The 17,745-nt window shown below is 35.5% G+C and overlaps 1 protein-coding gene across 2 annotated transcripts in view; it reads right to left on the bottom strand.

Moving 5' to 3' along the window:
• Positions 1-17,745, bottom strand: part of RABL3 (RAB, member of RAS oncogene family-like 3) — a 37,716-nt gene that overhangs the window by 3,276 nt on the left and 16,695 nt on the right. Inside the window, exons 3-6 of one of the 2 annotated variants that reach the window (XM_011971608.1) lie at positions 16,943-17,072; positions 13,623-13,737; positions 6,420-6,570; positions 2,165-2,236 (exon numbers count right to left, since the gene is read on the bottom strand). In XM_011971608.1, the coding sequence (XP_011826998.1) occupies positions 2,165-2,236; positions 6,420-6,570; positions 13,623-13,737; positions 16,943-17,072 (468 nt within the window). The remainder of the gene's footprint in view (positions 1-2,164; positions 2,237-6,419; positions 6,571-13,622; positions 13,738-16,942; positions 17,073-17,745) is intronic. The other variant, XM_011971609.1, reaches the window with a different exon arrangement.

Here is a 17,745-nt window from a genome sequence, read left to right as displayed (position 1 = left end):
CACAAGACACCAGGGCAAAGTTGCATTCACTTACCCCAGAGGTAGAAAAGTTGGTTTATCATTAGTGTACATCTTAAAACAATCCCACAAAAACCAAGAAGGAGACTGATTCCCTTTCCTGTCTATGGCAGGACAGGAAAATCGGATTATTCTGGAGTGTGAGGAGTTACTATTAGAAGGAGTTAGACTTCCTTTTGGAGAAGAAATCTTTTTTTTTTTTTTTTTTGAGGTGGAGTCTTGCTCTGTCAACCAGGCTGCTGGAGGGCAGTGGCACGAACTCGGCTCACTGCAAGCTCCACCTCCCGGGTGCACGCCATTCTCCTGCCTCAGCCTCCCGAGTAGCTGGGACTACAGGTGCCCACCACCGCGCCCAGCTAATTTTTTGTGTTTTTAGTAGAGATGGGGTTTCACTGTGCTAGCCAGGATGGTCTCAATCTCCTGACCTTGTGATCCGCCCACCTTGGCCTCCCAAAGTGTTGGGATTACAGGCGTGAGGCACTGTGCCTAGAAGGAGAAGAAATCTTTATGCTAAATTCTGGAAGAACTGATGTATAGAAACTGGGTGAAATTTGGTTGTCAGCTCCTTTGATTTCAGGCAACCACCTCAGTCTGGAGGTCTGGCCAACCTCCTAACCCACATACATTTTGTTGTGATTCAGGCAATAAAAAGAGAAGTTACCTTTTTGGTTTTGGTCATAATTCTTTACCCCTGACTTGCAGCGTGTACTCCTGATTTTTTAAAAAATAAAGCCTTGCCTGACAACTTGGATTTTACCAGTCAATAATCCAGTTTCTCTAGGATGTAATTTAGTATATCTTATTTTTTAATTTTAGAACTAATAAAAATTTAAATTTAAACAACATACTGTGGGATCTTCCCAGGTCAGGGCAGATCTGTAAGGTGTTGCTCATAGGGGACAAAATTTTGTATTGATGCGGCCACGGATCTAAACCAAATGGAAATTCTTACATTTTAAGTTTGAAAGCAATGTGGAGAGAAAATCTGGCTCCTTGCAGTGCTGCACAACATTTTTCATGTCATGGCACACGTAGAAAATGCTAATATTTGCACAGCACACTGGGGAAAATGGAAGAGGCTGCCAATCACCCAACCCCCACCCTGAGGGCTCTGGCTGCTCTGAGAATTGAGGGAAATCAGTATCTAGGCACATCTGTACCCTATTTGCCACATACCAGTTAAGAAGTTTTGCAGTGAGGCAAAATTTTTCTAGTGGCCTAATATTAATCGAGGAGGGTACTGGAGCTTATCTAATGCTGACAAAAAGGCCGAATATTAAATCCCAAATGAACTAAACCTGGGGCTTATCTAATGCTGAACAAAAGGGCCAAATATTAAATCCCTAAACAGTTAAAAGAAAAAAAGATTGCTAAAGAAGAGCTATGGGGAAGATGATTTTCTTAGGAGATGTCACTTAAAAAGAAATATAACACAGGAGTTAACCTTTTTCAATAATACAGGCAGAAAGATCCTATTTTACCTTACTATGCAATGTCAGCATTGGGCAAACAACTTAAACTTGGTCAATACTATGTGCAATGCAGTTGCATGGCCTTGTGAAGGAAAGACAAACAGTGCTCAAATTTACCAGTATGCTGAGTCATTCTACATTTTCCTTCCAGTTGAGGACAATAAAATGATGTTAGCAGAGAGTCAATAATTGGAATGCAAATATTTCTGAGAGGGAAACACTAGGAAATCTAGAAGACGACATTACCTTAAAAGGTAACAGTAACATTTATGTGGAGAATATTAACAGCTGGGAGAGCAAAAAGAACTCAGGGCTTTAAGCAGAATCTCCTCAGTTCAATGCCTTTATGTGGGTGGGAGGGTGAATAAGTGAAAAAGAGAGCTAGAAAATGGGTAAATAGAAATTATTTTAAGGAGAGGAATTAGATATCTTTTTAAAACCCCCATTGAAATCCAGTAGCTTTTACCCTTTACTTAGAGAACACTGGTGATGGAATAAATATGTCAGCAGGCCTTGGGCAATTATACCAACAGATAAGAGAGACCAAAACAAGTATTAGTCAGGCTGTGAAATTTTGGACAAAAAAAATAAAGGGTCACAGGATTCTACAAAAAAATTTTAAACTCTCATAATATATAAATTAAGTTTAAAAATAACTTAATTGAAGCCATTACCTTATCAAAAAACCTACTGAGCTTGACAGCATTGGAAGAACCTGCAGCTAAGTACCGTGGATTTGTGCAGTCCTAGAAGATAAAACATAAGATCCACAAGTGAAAGTTAGGAAACCCAAGCTCTTTGCTATTCATAACTCATCCTGTTGCACATTTCTATAGGCATAATACTGTTAGGTATAATACTCTCGTAAAATATTCAAATAATTTTCAAATTATGGTGCACAAAGCAAGGAGGGAAGTACTAAAGGAAAATACGGTCACTTAATCTTTGTCATTTAAACAATTTTAGAGTATACCAAATCAATGTATTCATCATCAAATAATTCACAGAGGAAGACAAGATTACTAATATTTTACTAATAACAAAACCAAGGCACTAATGGAGTGACCTACCTACATTTACCCTGAAAACCAGAGAGACAGCCATGAAAAACAGTAAGCGTTTCACTTTTGTACTCGTTATTCACCAGTGCTCAACTAATTTAGTACCATGCAGTTCATATGAACTGCAGAAAGCATGAAAATAAGGATTTAGAGGCGCAAAGAACAAACAGAACAATTGCCAAGGATTTCTCTTTGGATGCAAGGTACTACATCTTCTGGTAGGCCACAAAGATATATTATTTTTGGTAATAAACATCTACTACTATCGTTTGATAATAAAGATATATTACTACTCTTGGATGGAAGTTTTTTATAGGGAAAAAAAATGGGCCCAGAAGGGACAGAACGATCTGGAACATTAATCATTACAATAACTTTAAAACCTTAAAAGGCCTACTATTTGATGGAATCCCAGTGTAGCTGTTTTGTTTTTTGCTTGTCACTATTGACTTGTCACCCTGTGAGATAGAGTACTTTGATTTTTACCTGAAATGTACCTAAGACCAAACTATAAGGGCTACCATGTAAGCTCCTTTGCAAGCATGAAATTTTATCTTTTAGCTATACACCCTCTGTGCCCCTAGAAATTACTAAAATTACTGTTGTTACATTTATTCTGTTTTTGTAATCTCCAGGCCCACAGGATTCCTTTCTAATGAAGCCTCCTATTTTATTCATATGCAACATTCCAAGGCTCACATTTTAAATTTTGGCCAGAAACTATAATACATTCTCCAAAACTACAAAAAAGAGAGGCTACAACAAAGTTGTCAAAGATCACAGAGTACTAGAAATCAGGGGTCTTCAAAGCCAGCAAGCTCTAAATCGGAATACCTATTCCAACATTTCTACTCTGTGTAACATTGGTTAGGTAACTAAACCTTTAAATTTGGGCTTACTGATTTGTGGAATGGGGATAACAATATTTTATCTGATGGGATTTTTGTGAAAAATTAAATAATCCATACGTGGATACAGTGGGTAGTAGAACATTAGTCCTTCTCTCTTCAATCTAAGAAAATGCTAGCAGAGTGAATTTTCAAGCACAACAAGCACTTACCATAATAAAGATAATTCCACATATGGATTACATAGACTGAAACATCATTGCACAAACTATGGTATTTGAAATAGTGTTTGAACACATTTCTACAGCAATTGGGGCATATAAGAGACAAACCTTAGACCTGTGGTAGAAATGTTTTATAAAATAGATATTGATTAGCTAGTCATCAGAATGTCAAAAGTTTGAGACAATTCTAAATAGAGCTGAAGTACTATATACAAAAACTAAAGCAAACAAAAACACACCCCCAAAACCTTAATTCTATGGTACCATAATTTCAGGTTGAGCAGCCTAGAGAAACACTATGATTTTTGGGATGAGAAATTTAGAGCTGAAAGAGTCATCTGCCATTTATCATGGCTGAGGGAAAAGTCTGAAAATTAATAGCTCCAAATAGCTTGTCTGAGCTTGAGAAAGGACTATTAACCAGGGAAGATACTTCAATATGATCACTTCAAAGTAACATAACAGAGAAAATTTTTTACGGGGTACAATAAGCCTAACAGGATTTTAGAAAATAAGTAATCGTTCACCTATTTATAATTTAAACAATTTGCATTTATTCAGGCAGTTATTTATTAACTTTGATTCCACCTTTGATGTATACATTTGTTAATTCTTACTTTTCTACAGTTTCAAGTAAATTTATACAGTAACTGATGTTAGCACTAATATTGTTACATTAGTTTTTATTTGAGGCTTTATATTTAATTGCTGAATCTTTTTGATGGCTATTTCTTTTTGAAACTCTCATATTCAATCTTCTTCCTCATTTTTTCCTCCCTTCATTCTCCGAACCTCTCCTAGTCTTATTTGTGCTGTGTTCTTGAAGCTGTACACTGATAAAGGCCAAAAACATGTTATATTTGAACTCTTTGGGGACTGTGTGTGCTGAAGTCTCACTAACTGAGTACCTTTACATCTGACTTACAGTTAAAAGAAGGCCTTGGCTTTGTAAGGCAAGTAGGAATAACACACACACACAGACACACACAGACACACAGGCAATTATCACAGAAACCCACAAGCACTAGAAACAGATACATTCTAAAATATATTAAAAGTAAGCACTGGAACAAATTAAGTGTTTTCAATGGTAAATTTCCCTTTGGAAATAATGTTCAAAGTAATCTCAGCACTTCTTCAACAAGAATATTGTATATCTATATAGCAAGAATCCTTTGGAATATCATGGTTCAGTGCTGACTACCTGGGGTATGCCCATCAATATTCCATTGTGGCAGCTGAGAAAAATAAGGGGCTCTCCACTGCAAAGCAGAATGTAAAAAACAATGGAATGATAGGCAGAAGCTGGGGGTAGAGGTGGGGCTGAACCAAGCAGTGTTCACAAACGATGATTCACAGAACAAGGCATCAGAATCACCTGAGTTATTTGTTAGACCTACAGATTCCTGGTCCTCCTGCCAGGCTTTATGAATAAAACGCTCCAGCTGTGGGGCAGTTATTCAAAATTTTCCATAGGTACTATTGGTAATATAAATACACAATCCGATTTGGGTAACTGTTGGTCTAGATGATTTCTACGAGATTTTTCAGCCGCCAAATTCTCAAGGTGAGTTGAAGGATTAATTAAGTGGAAAAGAGGCTTAACTGTAGAGCACAGGCTCTGAATCTGAATACCCCATTTGACCTGGGTAACCTTCCTTGGTCTTGTTACCTCTCTCCTTCTTGTCTTCATCATTAAGAAGAGGACAGTAATAGTATCTGTCTTATAGAGTTGATTGTGAAGATGATGCATGTGAGATCATATATGTAAATAACTAAAACAGTTTTCAACCCCTAAGTGCTCAACAAATGTTGGTCACTAGTACTATTACACCACCACCACTGCATTTCTGGAATGCCAGTGCACAGTTGCAGAAATCCTATTTGTGAACAACAACATGACCATGACTGAAGTTGCTGGCCAGGATCTTTTTCTGGGATCCTAACAGGCTTACATGACAACCATTTCTTAGCTTTTTTAAGCACTCAGTTCTAATTGAGCTAGTTATCTTATCAAGGGACTCAATCCTCTATATATGCATAAGTGTACATAAATTAGTCCTTATGAAGCACTCCTAGTTTAAAGTTTGTAATTTTTTCATGTATCTGTTAGGTTGCCCTTTAAGGTAAAATTTGTAGTTTAAGAAGCTAAGAGGCTTTTTACAAGCAATAATAATAAACTTATAATGCCACTTTAATCAATTTATTTTAATTTTGGTGTGATTTTTAAAAACTTTCTCAAGAAAAAGTCCATGGACCAGGTGCAGTGGCTCACGCCTGTAATCCCAGCACTTTGAGGTCAAGGCGGGCAAATCCCTGGCAGTCAGGAGTTCAACACTAGCCTGGGCAACATGGCAAAACCCCATCACTACTAAAAATATTTTAAAAATTAGCTGGACATGGTGGTATATGCCTGTAATCCCAGCTACTCGGGTGGCCTAGGCATGATAATTGCTTGAACCCAGTAGGTAGAGTTTGCAGTGAGCTGAGATCACGCCACTGCAGTCCAGTCTGGGCGACAGAGCGAGACTGTCTCAAAAAAAGAAGCCCATGATTTAAATTATTCATAGAATAAAGTTGGAACATTCCAACAGATCAACATAAAAGGCTGAAGTGACTGTGTACATCTCTCAGTCTAGATATGTTGATTCCAATCTTGACTACATTTTGGACTAGAATCCAAAAAGCCTGATTTCAAGTATAAAGTTTCTTTCACTAGAATATATAATTTGAACATGTCTTTAGTTTTGTCTTTACGTGATAATAATACAAGCATGCATTAGTGAAAATACACACCAAATTAATTTCTTCTGGATTGAAATCCTCAGCCAGGAAAGCAGTCCTAGTTAAAACTTCATGGCGCTTTGTTTCATGAATCTGGTCCAGCTTAGTCCCTATTACCAACAGCGGTATTTGGTTATCAGCAAACTGTTCTCGATCATAATCCCTGTGATAAATAATAATGAAGAGGTGAAGAGAATTTACCTTTCTGATGTAGATGTGTAATATTTAAATGCAACTAACTTAAACTATTTTACTGAAAATTAACTGATTTTTGCTGCCTTCACCTATAAATCCACTTTCCTTCCAACTTCTTCCATCTACTTGTTCTTTTATCAATCCATCCTCATCATCTATCAAATTCCAGCTATTCATCTAACTTCTCAAAATTTGGTCCCATGTTTTTATTGAATGTTGAATAATACTGAATAATTGAACAACTAAGTGCCCATCAAGTATATTATAGTCAGTGGACTTGACTTCCAATGTAGCTCTGTCTTCTAAGGCTAAACAACTCAGGAATGTTTCAGAGTAGAAGCAGAGAGTGGATTTAAGTCTCTGTGTAGCGAAAACCCAAAAGCCTAGCATAGTGTGCTGCAAGACAAAATGGCAAGCCTCTTGGGTACCTTTTGGTGTATGCATTAACTCTGTATCTACAATACACATTTCTGTCTGAATAGTAAAGAAATAAGAATAAGAAGAAAATAGAAATAAGGAAGCTGAAACCCAGAATAAATCAAATACAGGTGATACTATAGCCTGAGAAAGGTGGGTTAAACACATGGAAATGGAAGGAAACAGCTGAAATGCAAAATGAATAGTAAAAGGAAAGAACTTAGTACCAAGTAGCTGTTTCCTGAAATGAGAGCCATGGGAGATAGAGGACGGGCAATAAGAATCACTTAGGGTTAGTGGCCTTGGATCACTGGCTATTATAATCCTTATTTTTTTAAAAAAATTATTTATCCAAAGAATAGAGTGGTGATGTAAATTAAACTTTTCATTACTGAAAAGAACACAGAGGCCATTGCTGTTGAATTAATTTAAATTCTATTCACATATTAGAAATAAAGCAGATTTGGATTTCTGACACGTCATAAGCTCAATTTACAACAGTCAGCAAAATCTGGTTGTGCACAATTTATGACAGTAAATCAATATTGCATAATCCAATCACTATAACCCAGTTGAGCAAAGCTTTTTTTCTTCCTTTAACACTACCTTTTCTTAGAGAAATTCTAAATTGGGGTAGGGGGCAAAGTTACTAAGTATTTATGTCCTTCACAATACTCTTACAGAGCCTCAACAAACTGTTCAGCCTCAGAACACAACTGTTTTAAATATATAACCTCCCATCTCACAAAAATATTACCATTCTATTTATTGCATCAAAGTCAATAATAGCATGATCAAGACCTTTGATTATTCATACCAACAGCAACCCTAATTAAAGAGACATGGTTCAAAGCTGCAATTCGCTTTGTTAGGGAATAAAGTTTTGAGCGTGTCTTTTGTTTAGGACTGTTTCCTTCTGTCTCACATACAAATTTTTGCATATCTTCTATCAAATACCATCTTTGATGTACATACATCTCTCACATAGTCTTGCACAATTCCTTGCACATTGACACATATAAAGCATACATATATAGTTTGCTCTCTTATTTCTCTTTTTAGGTTTCCTTTTATCTTTTTCATAAAATCTTGCAGCATCCAATTTAAAATTTAATCTTGAAATCTTTTCTAGTAACCTTCTGAAGGACTTTATCATGGATGGATAAGGCTGATAACTCCTTAACATCACAGAGAGACACACAGCCAGGTATCATATTATATGCGTAATACTGGGTGGAAAAATAAAGACAAAAAACTTGCATCTTTCAGATCACTATATTTAATTATCACTTTAGAGAAGATTTAGAATTCAGAGAAACAAGTTTAAAAGACAATACAGGGAGACAATCAGCAAATCCAGAATATAGGAAACTGTACAAGACAAACAGCCATCTTCTTCTACAAATAAACTGCTAGGAGGTTGGAAAAAAAAAAACTAAGAAGGGAGAACCTAAGATTTGACTCTTAAGAAACGAAATACAATCAGAGGACTTTATCTAGATACTGTTTCAAAAAAATCAACTACAACATTTATGAGACAATTGGGGAAATTAAAATAACATTTGGTTATTAAAGAATTATTATTAAAGTTTTGGCTGTGATAATTATATGCTGTCATGTTAAAAAAAAAAAAAAAGCCCTTATGTTTTGAAGTATATATGGATGAAATGATAGGATGTTTTAACATTTGGTTCAAAATAATCCAGTTGAGAGTGGGAGAAGATAGAAAGTAGGTAGAGATATGGATGAAACAAGACTGGCTATATGTTGATAATTGTTGAAACTAGGTGGCAGGTATATGGGAGTTCATTTTCCATTCTTCATATTTACATACGTTTAAAATTTTCTATAATAAAAAATTAAAATTTATTGTGGTAAAAACCACATAACATTTATCTAAATTGTTTAAATATGGCTAAAAACTCAATCTGATATAAAAGATATATATGCTAAGCAGTCTTGCTCCTACCACTGCACCCATCCACCCATTTCCCCTGGCCCCCTATAGGTTATCATTTTTGTTAGTTTCTTATTTATCTTTTCACTGATTCTTTATCCAAATATAAATACATATTCTTATTTCTTTCCTTTCTTACACAATAGAAGGTATATGATACATATTCTCTGCATTTTGATTTGTTAAACCTAATAATGTACCCTTTGTAGATCTTTCTAATTTAGTTCACAGAGATCTTCCTGATTATTTTTCAAATGTTGAATACTACTCCAGTATGTGGATATGTCATTATTTAGTCTATGAATCTTTTGTTGCTCGGACACTAGGGTTGTTTCCAAATCTTTTGAGGCTATAAAATAATGCACCAACAAAGCACACCAATGTATTAAGGTTGTTTTATACATTTGCAGGTTTATCTATAGGATCAAAATGAAGCTGTACTGTCAAAATGCAAATGGATACAGAATTTTTACTGAATTCCCTCACACAAATACAGATTTCTTTCTGATATGAATATGCTGTCTCCTAATCCTAAATTTAAAGATAAGTTTGTTAAGTAGAAATTTTAGTAGAAAATAGAGAACAAGCTAGGTTAATGAAGACATCAGTGATGAAAGGAATTGAGATAGGAAACAAGAAATATCAACTAGGCTTTGAAATATAGGTTTTAAATTAGTTGTGCTTATTCTTTATTAGGTATTGCAGGAATCTACATATATATACTCAAACTTATATTACATTTAGGTTTCATTACATAACAATTAGACTTCCACACAGAAAACAAAGTCTTTGAAAGACTTGCTTCAATCAAAAAATAGAAAATGGGGTTCTGTTCTAGGTAAGACAGAATAAGCAAACTCTATTTTGTCTTTCCCAGTGAATGCAGCTAAAAAACCTGGACAGGATGCATGAAGTGGCTATTTGAAGACTCTGAAAAATTCATAGTGAGCATCTTGAGGAAGACCGCAATGTGAAGAACCATTGAATTAGCAGTTCCCTTCCATATCCCCTTGTCTGAATGCAACTCAGCTTAAAACTCAGAAGTGCGAACAGAAAACTCCAGAAGGCGGCCTGCAGTTCTGGCTCATGAAACAAGAAAGGGGGCTCCCGAATACTTGGAGATAGCGTAGAAATACAATATTTTTCCTTCTGTTGTAAGCCAGCCTCTGAGCAATTTCATGATAGTTGTGGCAAAGGCGGTAACACAAGCAGAATGCTCAAAAGCAACAACAGTCCCCAACCTTGTTGGTACTAGGGACTGGTTTCATGGAAGACAATTTTTCCATGGACAGGTGTTTCAGGATGAAGCTGTTCCACCTCAGATCACCAGGCATTAGATTCTCATAAGGAGCCTGCAACCTATATCCCTCACACGCACAGTTCACAATAGGATTCATGCTCCTATGAGAATCTAACGCCTCTGTTGATCTGACAGGAGGTGGTAATGCCCACTAACCTGCCACTTACCTCTCACTGTGTGGCCTGGTTCCTAACAGGCCATGGACCAGGGGTTGGGAACCCCTGCTTATGAGTACAGAGGAAGGGAAATTTTTCCGATTGATAGAACTGTATCTCAAGATGGTGGGGCAAATTCCCATTGCTTTTATTCTTTGTCCTTCTACCACTTGGCCCTGGACATAGGTGCAGTTGTGCAAGTGCATGAGAAAATTTGGCTTGGGGACCAAAAAAGGGAGCCCCAGCAAATCACAAAGTATGGCAGAGACTGCAGAGAGGGTGAAGTGTGAGAAAGCAACCCCATGAAGTAGTTCATGAATGCCTGAGCTCATTGTCAAAGCTGTGCATGCATGGATTTTATCCTCCTTAGCATACCAAAGACACTGAAAACTGAAACAACAGAGATAACACCCAAGTCACATACTGGGTGTTGCACAAATATAAAATAAGTGAAACCATATAAAGTATGCTCTTAGATCATGATAAAATTAAGCTAGAAGTCAATAGTAAAGAATAACTTGAAAGCCTCTAAATACATGGAAACTAAATAACACATTTCTAAACAGCCCATGGGAAAATCTCAAGAAGTATTAGAAAATATTGTGAACTAAATGAAAATAAAAGTAAAACATTCAAACATTTGCAGGATGCAGCTAAAGCAGTGTTTAGAGGGAAATTTACAGCATTAAAATGCTTGCATTAGCAAAAATGCAAGGTATCCAATCAGTAATCTAAGAAGCTATAAAGAGAGAACAAAATAAAGAAAAAGCAAGCAGTAGGAAAGAAATAAGAGCAGAAATCAATTAAACTCTATACGGAAAAACAATAGAGAAAAATCAATGAAGCCAAAAGTTGCTTCTTTGGAAAAAAAAATCAATACATTTGATAAACCTCTACAAGTCTGACAAGAAAAAGAGACATAAAATACCAAAATCAGAATGAAAAAGGTCATATCACCACAAACCGTGAAACTATCAAAAGGCCAATAAACAAATACTACAAACAACTCTATTGATATAAATTCAAAAATTTAATGAAATAGATGAATTCCTTGAAAATCACAAACTACCAAAACTCATCCAAGATGAAATAGATAACTTGAACAATCCTAATTACTAAAGAAGTTGATTTTGTGGTTAAAAACCTTTCAAATAAGAAACCTCCAGGCCCAGATGGTCTCTTGGTAAATTCTGCCAAACCTTCAAAGAAGAAATAACACCAAATATACGCAATTTCTCCTAAAAAATAGAAGAGGAAGGAATACTTCCAATTCATTCTATGGGGCCAACATTATCCTCACACTAAAACCAGTCAAAGACATTATGAGAACAGAAAACTACACACTAATGCTTGTCATGGATAAAAATCCTGAAGAAAATATTAGCAAATCAAATCCAGCAACATATAAAATGAGTAATATACCATGACCAAGGAACGGAAGGCTGGTTCAATATTTGAAAATCAGTGAATGTAATCCACCATACTAACAGCCGAAAGAAGCAGCCACATGTCCATATCAATTGATGCAGAAAAGGCTTTTGACAGAATTCAGTATCTGTTCATGATATTAATAAAATTATCAGCAAATTAGGGATATAAAGAAATTTTCTCAACCTGATAAATGGTGTCAACCAAAAAACCTAAAGCTTACATCATACTTAATAGTGAAATGACTGCTTTCCCCTTAAGATTGTGAATAACACATAGATATTCACTCTTATCACTCCCAGTTAGTACTCTTTTGGAAGTTGCTGCCAGTGTGATAAGGCAAGAAATAAGACAACAAGTATACAGATTGAAAAGGAAAAAATAAACTTGTCTATGTAGAGCATCCTAAGGATTTTACTAAAAACTCCGGTCACAGGATACAGGTCAGCACTCAAAATCAATTCTGCTTTTTTATACTAGCAATGGACAATTTGAAACTGAAGTTTAAATATACCATTTATGGCCAGGTACAGTGGCTCATGCCTGTAACCCAGCACTTTCAGGTGGATCACCTGAGGTCAGGAGTTCGAGATCAGCCTGGCCAAGATGGTGAAACCCTGTCTCTGCCAAAAATACAAAAATCAGCCAGGTGTAGTGGCACATGCCTGTAATCCCAGCTACTTGGGAGGCTGAGGCACAACTGCTTGAACCTGGGAGACAAAGGTTGCAGTGAACTGAGATCTTGCTACTGCACTCCAGCCTGGGCAACAGAGCAAGGCTCAGTCTCAAAACAAAACAAAACAAAAAACAATTTATAATAGCTTCAAAAATATTAAATAATTTGGTATAAATCTAATAAAACATGCATAGGATTTGTATGATGAAAGCTACAAAATGCTGATAAGAGAAATAAAAGAAGATCTAAATAAATTTAGAGATACATTGTGTTCATGAACTGGAAGATGCAACAGAATAAAGATATTAATTCTCTCCAATGTGATCAATAGGTTTAATGCATTTCTAATAAAAGTCCAACCAAAATTTTTGTCAATATAGACAAGCTGATTCTCAAAATTTATGTGGAAAACAAAACTGTAATAGCTAAACAATTATGAAAAAGAATAAAGTAGAAGGAATCATACTGCTCAATTTTAAGACTATAATCAAGACAGTGTAGTACTGGTGAAGGGACAGACACATAGATCAATGAAACAGAACTAGAGTACAGAAATAGACTCATACTAATATGGTCAACTGATTTTTGGCAAAGGAGCAACAGCAATTCAATGGAGAAAGGATATCTTTTCAATAAATGGTGCTGGAATAATTAGACATTCATATGCAAACATTAACCTCAACCAAAACCTCACATCTTGTACAAAACTAACTTAAAACAGATCATGAATCTAAATGTAAACTTACAAAACTTAAAATGTTTTATATAAATAGTTTACTATAAAAATGTAAAAGCATACAATCTGTAGAGGAAAACATAAGAGAAAACCTGCATCATCTAGGATTAGGCAAAGAGTTCTTAGACATGATATCAAAAGCACAATCCACAGAAGAAAAAAAGAGTAATCAGACTTCATCAAAATTAAAACTATTGCTTTGTGAAAGATACTGTTAAAAGGAAAAGATAATCTATACACTGAAAGAAAAATCTTTGCAAATCAAACATCTTACAAAGTGTTACGCGGGGGAGTACATTCCTATGATTGCTGCAACCTTTCAAACCAATTGTGAAATAATTCTGGGCTTACCCATTTGTTACCAAGACCCCAGTGGGCACCAAATCCCTGTTGAGAGCTTCCAATGACCAACGACGCAAGTTTTGGGAGGACTTCTTATTTGTTAAGTCGTGTACGAAAATAATACCTAAAATAATCAGAGAAAAAAAATGTTAGTCCCTTAACAATTCCTCTTCATTTCACAATTGGCCAAATGAAGCTTAGTAAATAGAAGCATTAGGTTGCTTAATGAATCTAGCATTCTAGTATGACTAACAACTCAGACACAACTATTTTAAAATTTCCTCTACAAATATTTATAAATAATTAGCCATAAACTTTTCTCTGTCAGTTTTATAACTCTTTATTTTACAAGGGCTGACGAAATGCCACTAAACTTTTAGCAGATCTTTACTTCATTCAACACTTCTTGAGTGCCTACTCCATGCCTGTTCCTACTTGTAGAACCACTTCATTAATCAAGAGAATCAAAACTACTTCAAGTACATATGAAATTATTCATCCAAAAAGCTATGTTGTTTCTTCACTGTACATAGTACTGCCATAGATACCAGTACATACATATATTATTTATGCTCATTACTTATACTCATTAAAAATAATACTAAGTAATGAAAACCTACTAAAATAGTACTGATTTGATACAATTGCTATTCTTTAGCTGACAAAATAGTGTCCTGTAGATCACCTGAGGCTAATCTACTCAAATGTCTAATTTTCTAGTTCTTTGAATAATGTTTAGTCATGTAAGCTTCCTACCTGTAAGAGATTTAGTTATGAGAGCAAAAGAAATATGCCACTACAAGAGAGTGGGTGGAGACATTAAATAGTAAAGAAGTATGAATAGTAGAAAGTACATGCACGGATTTCGATAGACTGAGAAAAATAACAAAATGTAATGAGGCCCAGAAATACAATAAAATACAACTGAAGAGAATCAATTAAAATCCTAGATAGAAAGGTAAATCCGGGAATTAATTATTACAGCAAGATATAGACAAAAGAGGAAAACCTTTGATGCCCACTAGAATTTAGGATATCATCTTATGGTCAAAACACTATAGGTTTCAAACTCCCAACCCTTTTCTATATTATCCAGATTGTGAATAGGACATGAAACCAATGATCCCTCCATCTTCAAGAGGTGGTATGTGTCAATTTGAAAAAGAAAAGCAGAAGAGGTAGAATTAGCTGGCTTCTACAGTTTTTACAGCCATCTGTGTAACTAAAGGGCTTGTACAAGCTATAGTTGTTCCAGCCAGCTTAGATAAACCTGCATCTCTTCTGGTGTCTGAAACTAATAGAGATCAGACACTTGCCCTAATATCCAATTGTACCCACTCCTCCTTCCTCAATGAGGGGTTTTAATCAGCATCAATGGCATAGATTTAAAAAAAGGAATAAAGAACTACCATTAAAGACCACAGCTAATATTTATTCAGTACTTATGTGCCAAATATTGTGCTTTACATGTGTTACCTAATTTAATTTTCAGAACAGTCCTATGAAGCAAGAATTATTATTATCTTTATACACAAGAGAAAACTGAAGTTCAGAGAAGTTGAGTAACTTGCCCTTGGGCACATGGTAAGTCAGAATTTGCACACAGGTAATCTGACAGTAAAGACATAAAGACTAGTGGTAAGCAGAATAAAATCTCATTTTAGGGCAAACAACTGGCATATATTTTCTGCCTTTCCTTTTCCCCAGGTTATAAACATGGCAAAACTACAGGTGAGAATTTTGGACGGGGGAGTGAAAGGACTACAAAGGCCTAAGTTGACTATTAGATGGACAGGGAAAACTTTATTGAGGATCTTTAGGTAAGACTTTTGAGCTTTTAAGGGTATTTGAGTACCCTTTTCCCCCATTCTTTCTCTTTCATTTGGGCTGAGAGTTCTTGCTTTGCAGAACATGTGCTAGAAGAATCAAGGCGGGGCTGAGATGAAAGGAGTCAGGGTGATGGCAAATGGTAATATATCTTAATCTTAAGGGAGAGAAGTAAAGACACTTCTGTCTCAAAAATACCTAAACATTGAAGGTGTTATATATTCAGACTTCTCTGTGCCAGATCAGATAGATATCTTACTTTGACAAGTAATTTTACTGATACAAGTATAAGTCTAAACTAGGTTTCACTTCCCTCTCTTTCTCTAAGAGGTCACCTCACACTATACTAGTCTTATTATTGTTTGTCTTATTTATATGCATTCTATAAATATATACCATTATATATACTTTTCTGCACGATGATGGCATATATTAAGGTCATCTTATAACTGTATTTTGTCTCATTTATGAATGCTTTGTTTCTTTATTAAGACTGTGACATTTTCAGATAGAATTCTGAGCTAAATAGGATATGAGTCTGAACTGACACATCTCATTCTATATCCTATAATATGTATCCAGTGAAAAGAACCTTCTCTACATCTTTTTGTAGAATCTACAACACCTCATGATACGGGAAGACATCAAAAGAGGAATATAAGGAATGAACATACTGAATAAATGTAATGCTTACTTAATATTGAGTGAGATCTAAGCACAGCATAAATGAGGTCTATTAATGGCTATGCATTTACCAGGGGGGAAATGCCAACTCCTTTGGTATATTAATCAAACAGAAGTTGGAATTATGTTTCACAGTAAAAACAGGTTTTAAAAATGAATTTTTAAGAAGACTAAGAAAGAAACTCTATTGGCAAATCATAGGTATAAGCAGTTTAGTCTCTTGATATAGAGTAGGTACTCTATGAAAGGAAATTATGTACTATATTACACATCTCCATCTGGAAGTCTGCTCCAGGTATTTGAATATTTATAACTGGATAAAATTTCTGCACCCATAAAGACTCCCTTAAGCAGCTCTTCATAAGTAGCTAAGAAAGAGCTGTAGGGCTCTTTCTAAGGGGCAAATGAACAAAATCCCTCTATCTCTGTGATATCTGGCTTAAGACTATGAGAATCCTATGGTCCTACTGTACTTAGTCAACTCACTGGAGAGATAGCAGCCCCAGAGGACAACATTTTAAGTTCCATGTTTTATGTCAAGTATCAAAAATATGATTTTATTTCTCAATATTTAGTTTATGACAATAATATAAATAGAAACACTTAAGACAAAGCACAGGTTCAATGTTCTGAATTAAATTAGATGGCTACAATGTAGAAACACAAACTGGAATGTACTATGCAGATTTAAATCAAGGGTTGTGAGTACATTACATCTTTCTCAATATAAGATGAGTCTGGCATGCTATGGCATTCCATATCAGATGATCTATACTCTTAGACCATTAATATAAGATAGAAATTAAAAAATGCTTTACCATTTACAGAGTTGTAGAATACTGCTCTTGTGCTTTTCACGCTGCTGGCACTGCCCACAGAGCCTCCAACATCCCATAATTCTATGTAGTAGGTCTTCTCTTCTGGGGTTCCTTCTTTATAATCATGAACCTAACAAATCAATTAAAATAATATAGCCACTAAACAAACTAGTAAGTACCCTTATTCCAGTTTAAAGCACTTCAGCATCTCTCTGAGTTTCTGATCGCTACTTCTTATCTTTTAAGCTTACTCTCTTTAATACTTTAAAAATTTTTACTCCAGAGGACCTTTTGGTTAATTGATCTTAACATCTTTCACAGCTCTCTGTTCCACTTCCAAAGCCTTACCACCCTCTTAACTAAGCATAAATTCCATGATCCATCATTACAGTCACTCCTTTGCCCCTCTCTCATATTGCATTCATCTGACAAAATTCCACTCTGGGTTATATCCACCTTTTGCCCTCTTCCATGTCTACAACCCAGCAACCGAATGTGGAGCTCCGAAAAATACGCATTCAAGATAAATGGATTCTTTCTAAATTTAAGTGTACCTTTGGAGCTGTCTTTTAATTAATTCCACAGTTAATTTACCATTTTTCTCTTCCAGATAACTATTTCATACTTACTATTCTTTTTAAACTTCCAGTATCTCTTCCCCATCCTCAATCACAACTAACATTGCTTCCTATTGCAGAAGCAATTAGAAAAGAACTTCTACAACCTGTTCTTCCTGTATTTATCCACTTTCCTCCATCTGTGCCCACATAATCTGCTTTCTTTCTTGTTGTTTTCTTAGGCTG

Source organism: Mandrillus leucophaeus, unplaced genomic scaffold (genome assembly GCF_000951045.1).
Source record: "Mandrillus leucophaeus isolate KB7577 unplaced genomic scaffold, Mleu.le_1.0 Scaffold123, whole genome shotgun sequence".
Classification (NCBI taxonomy): Eukaryota; Metazoa; Chordata; class Mammalia; order Primates; family Cercopithecidae; genus Mandrillus; species Mandrillus leucophaeus.
This window is presented reverse-complemented; position numbering and strand designations above follow the sequence as displayed.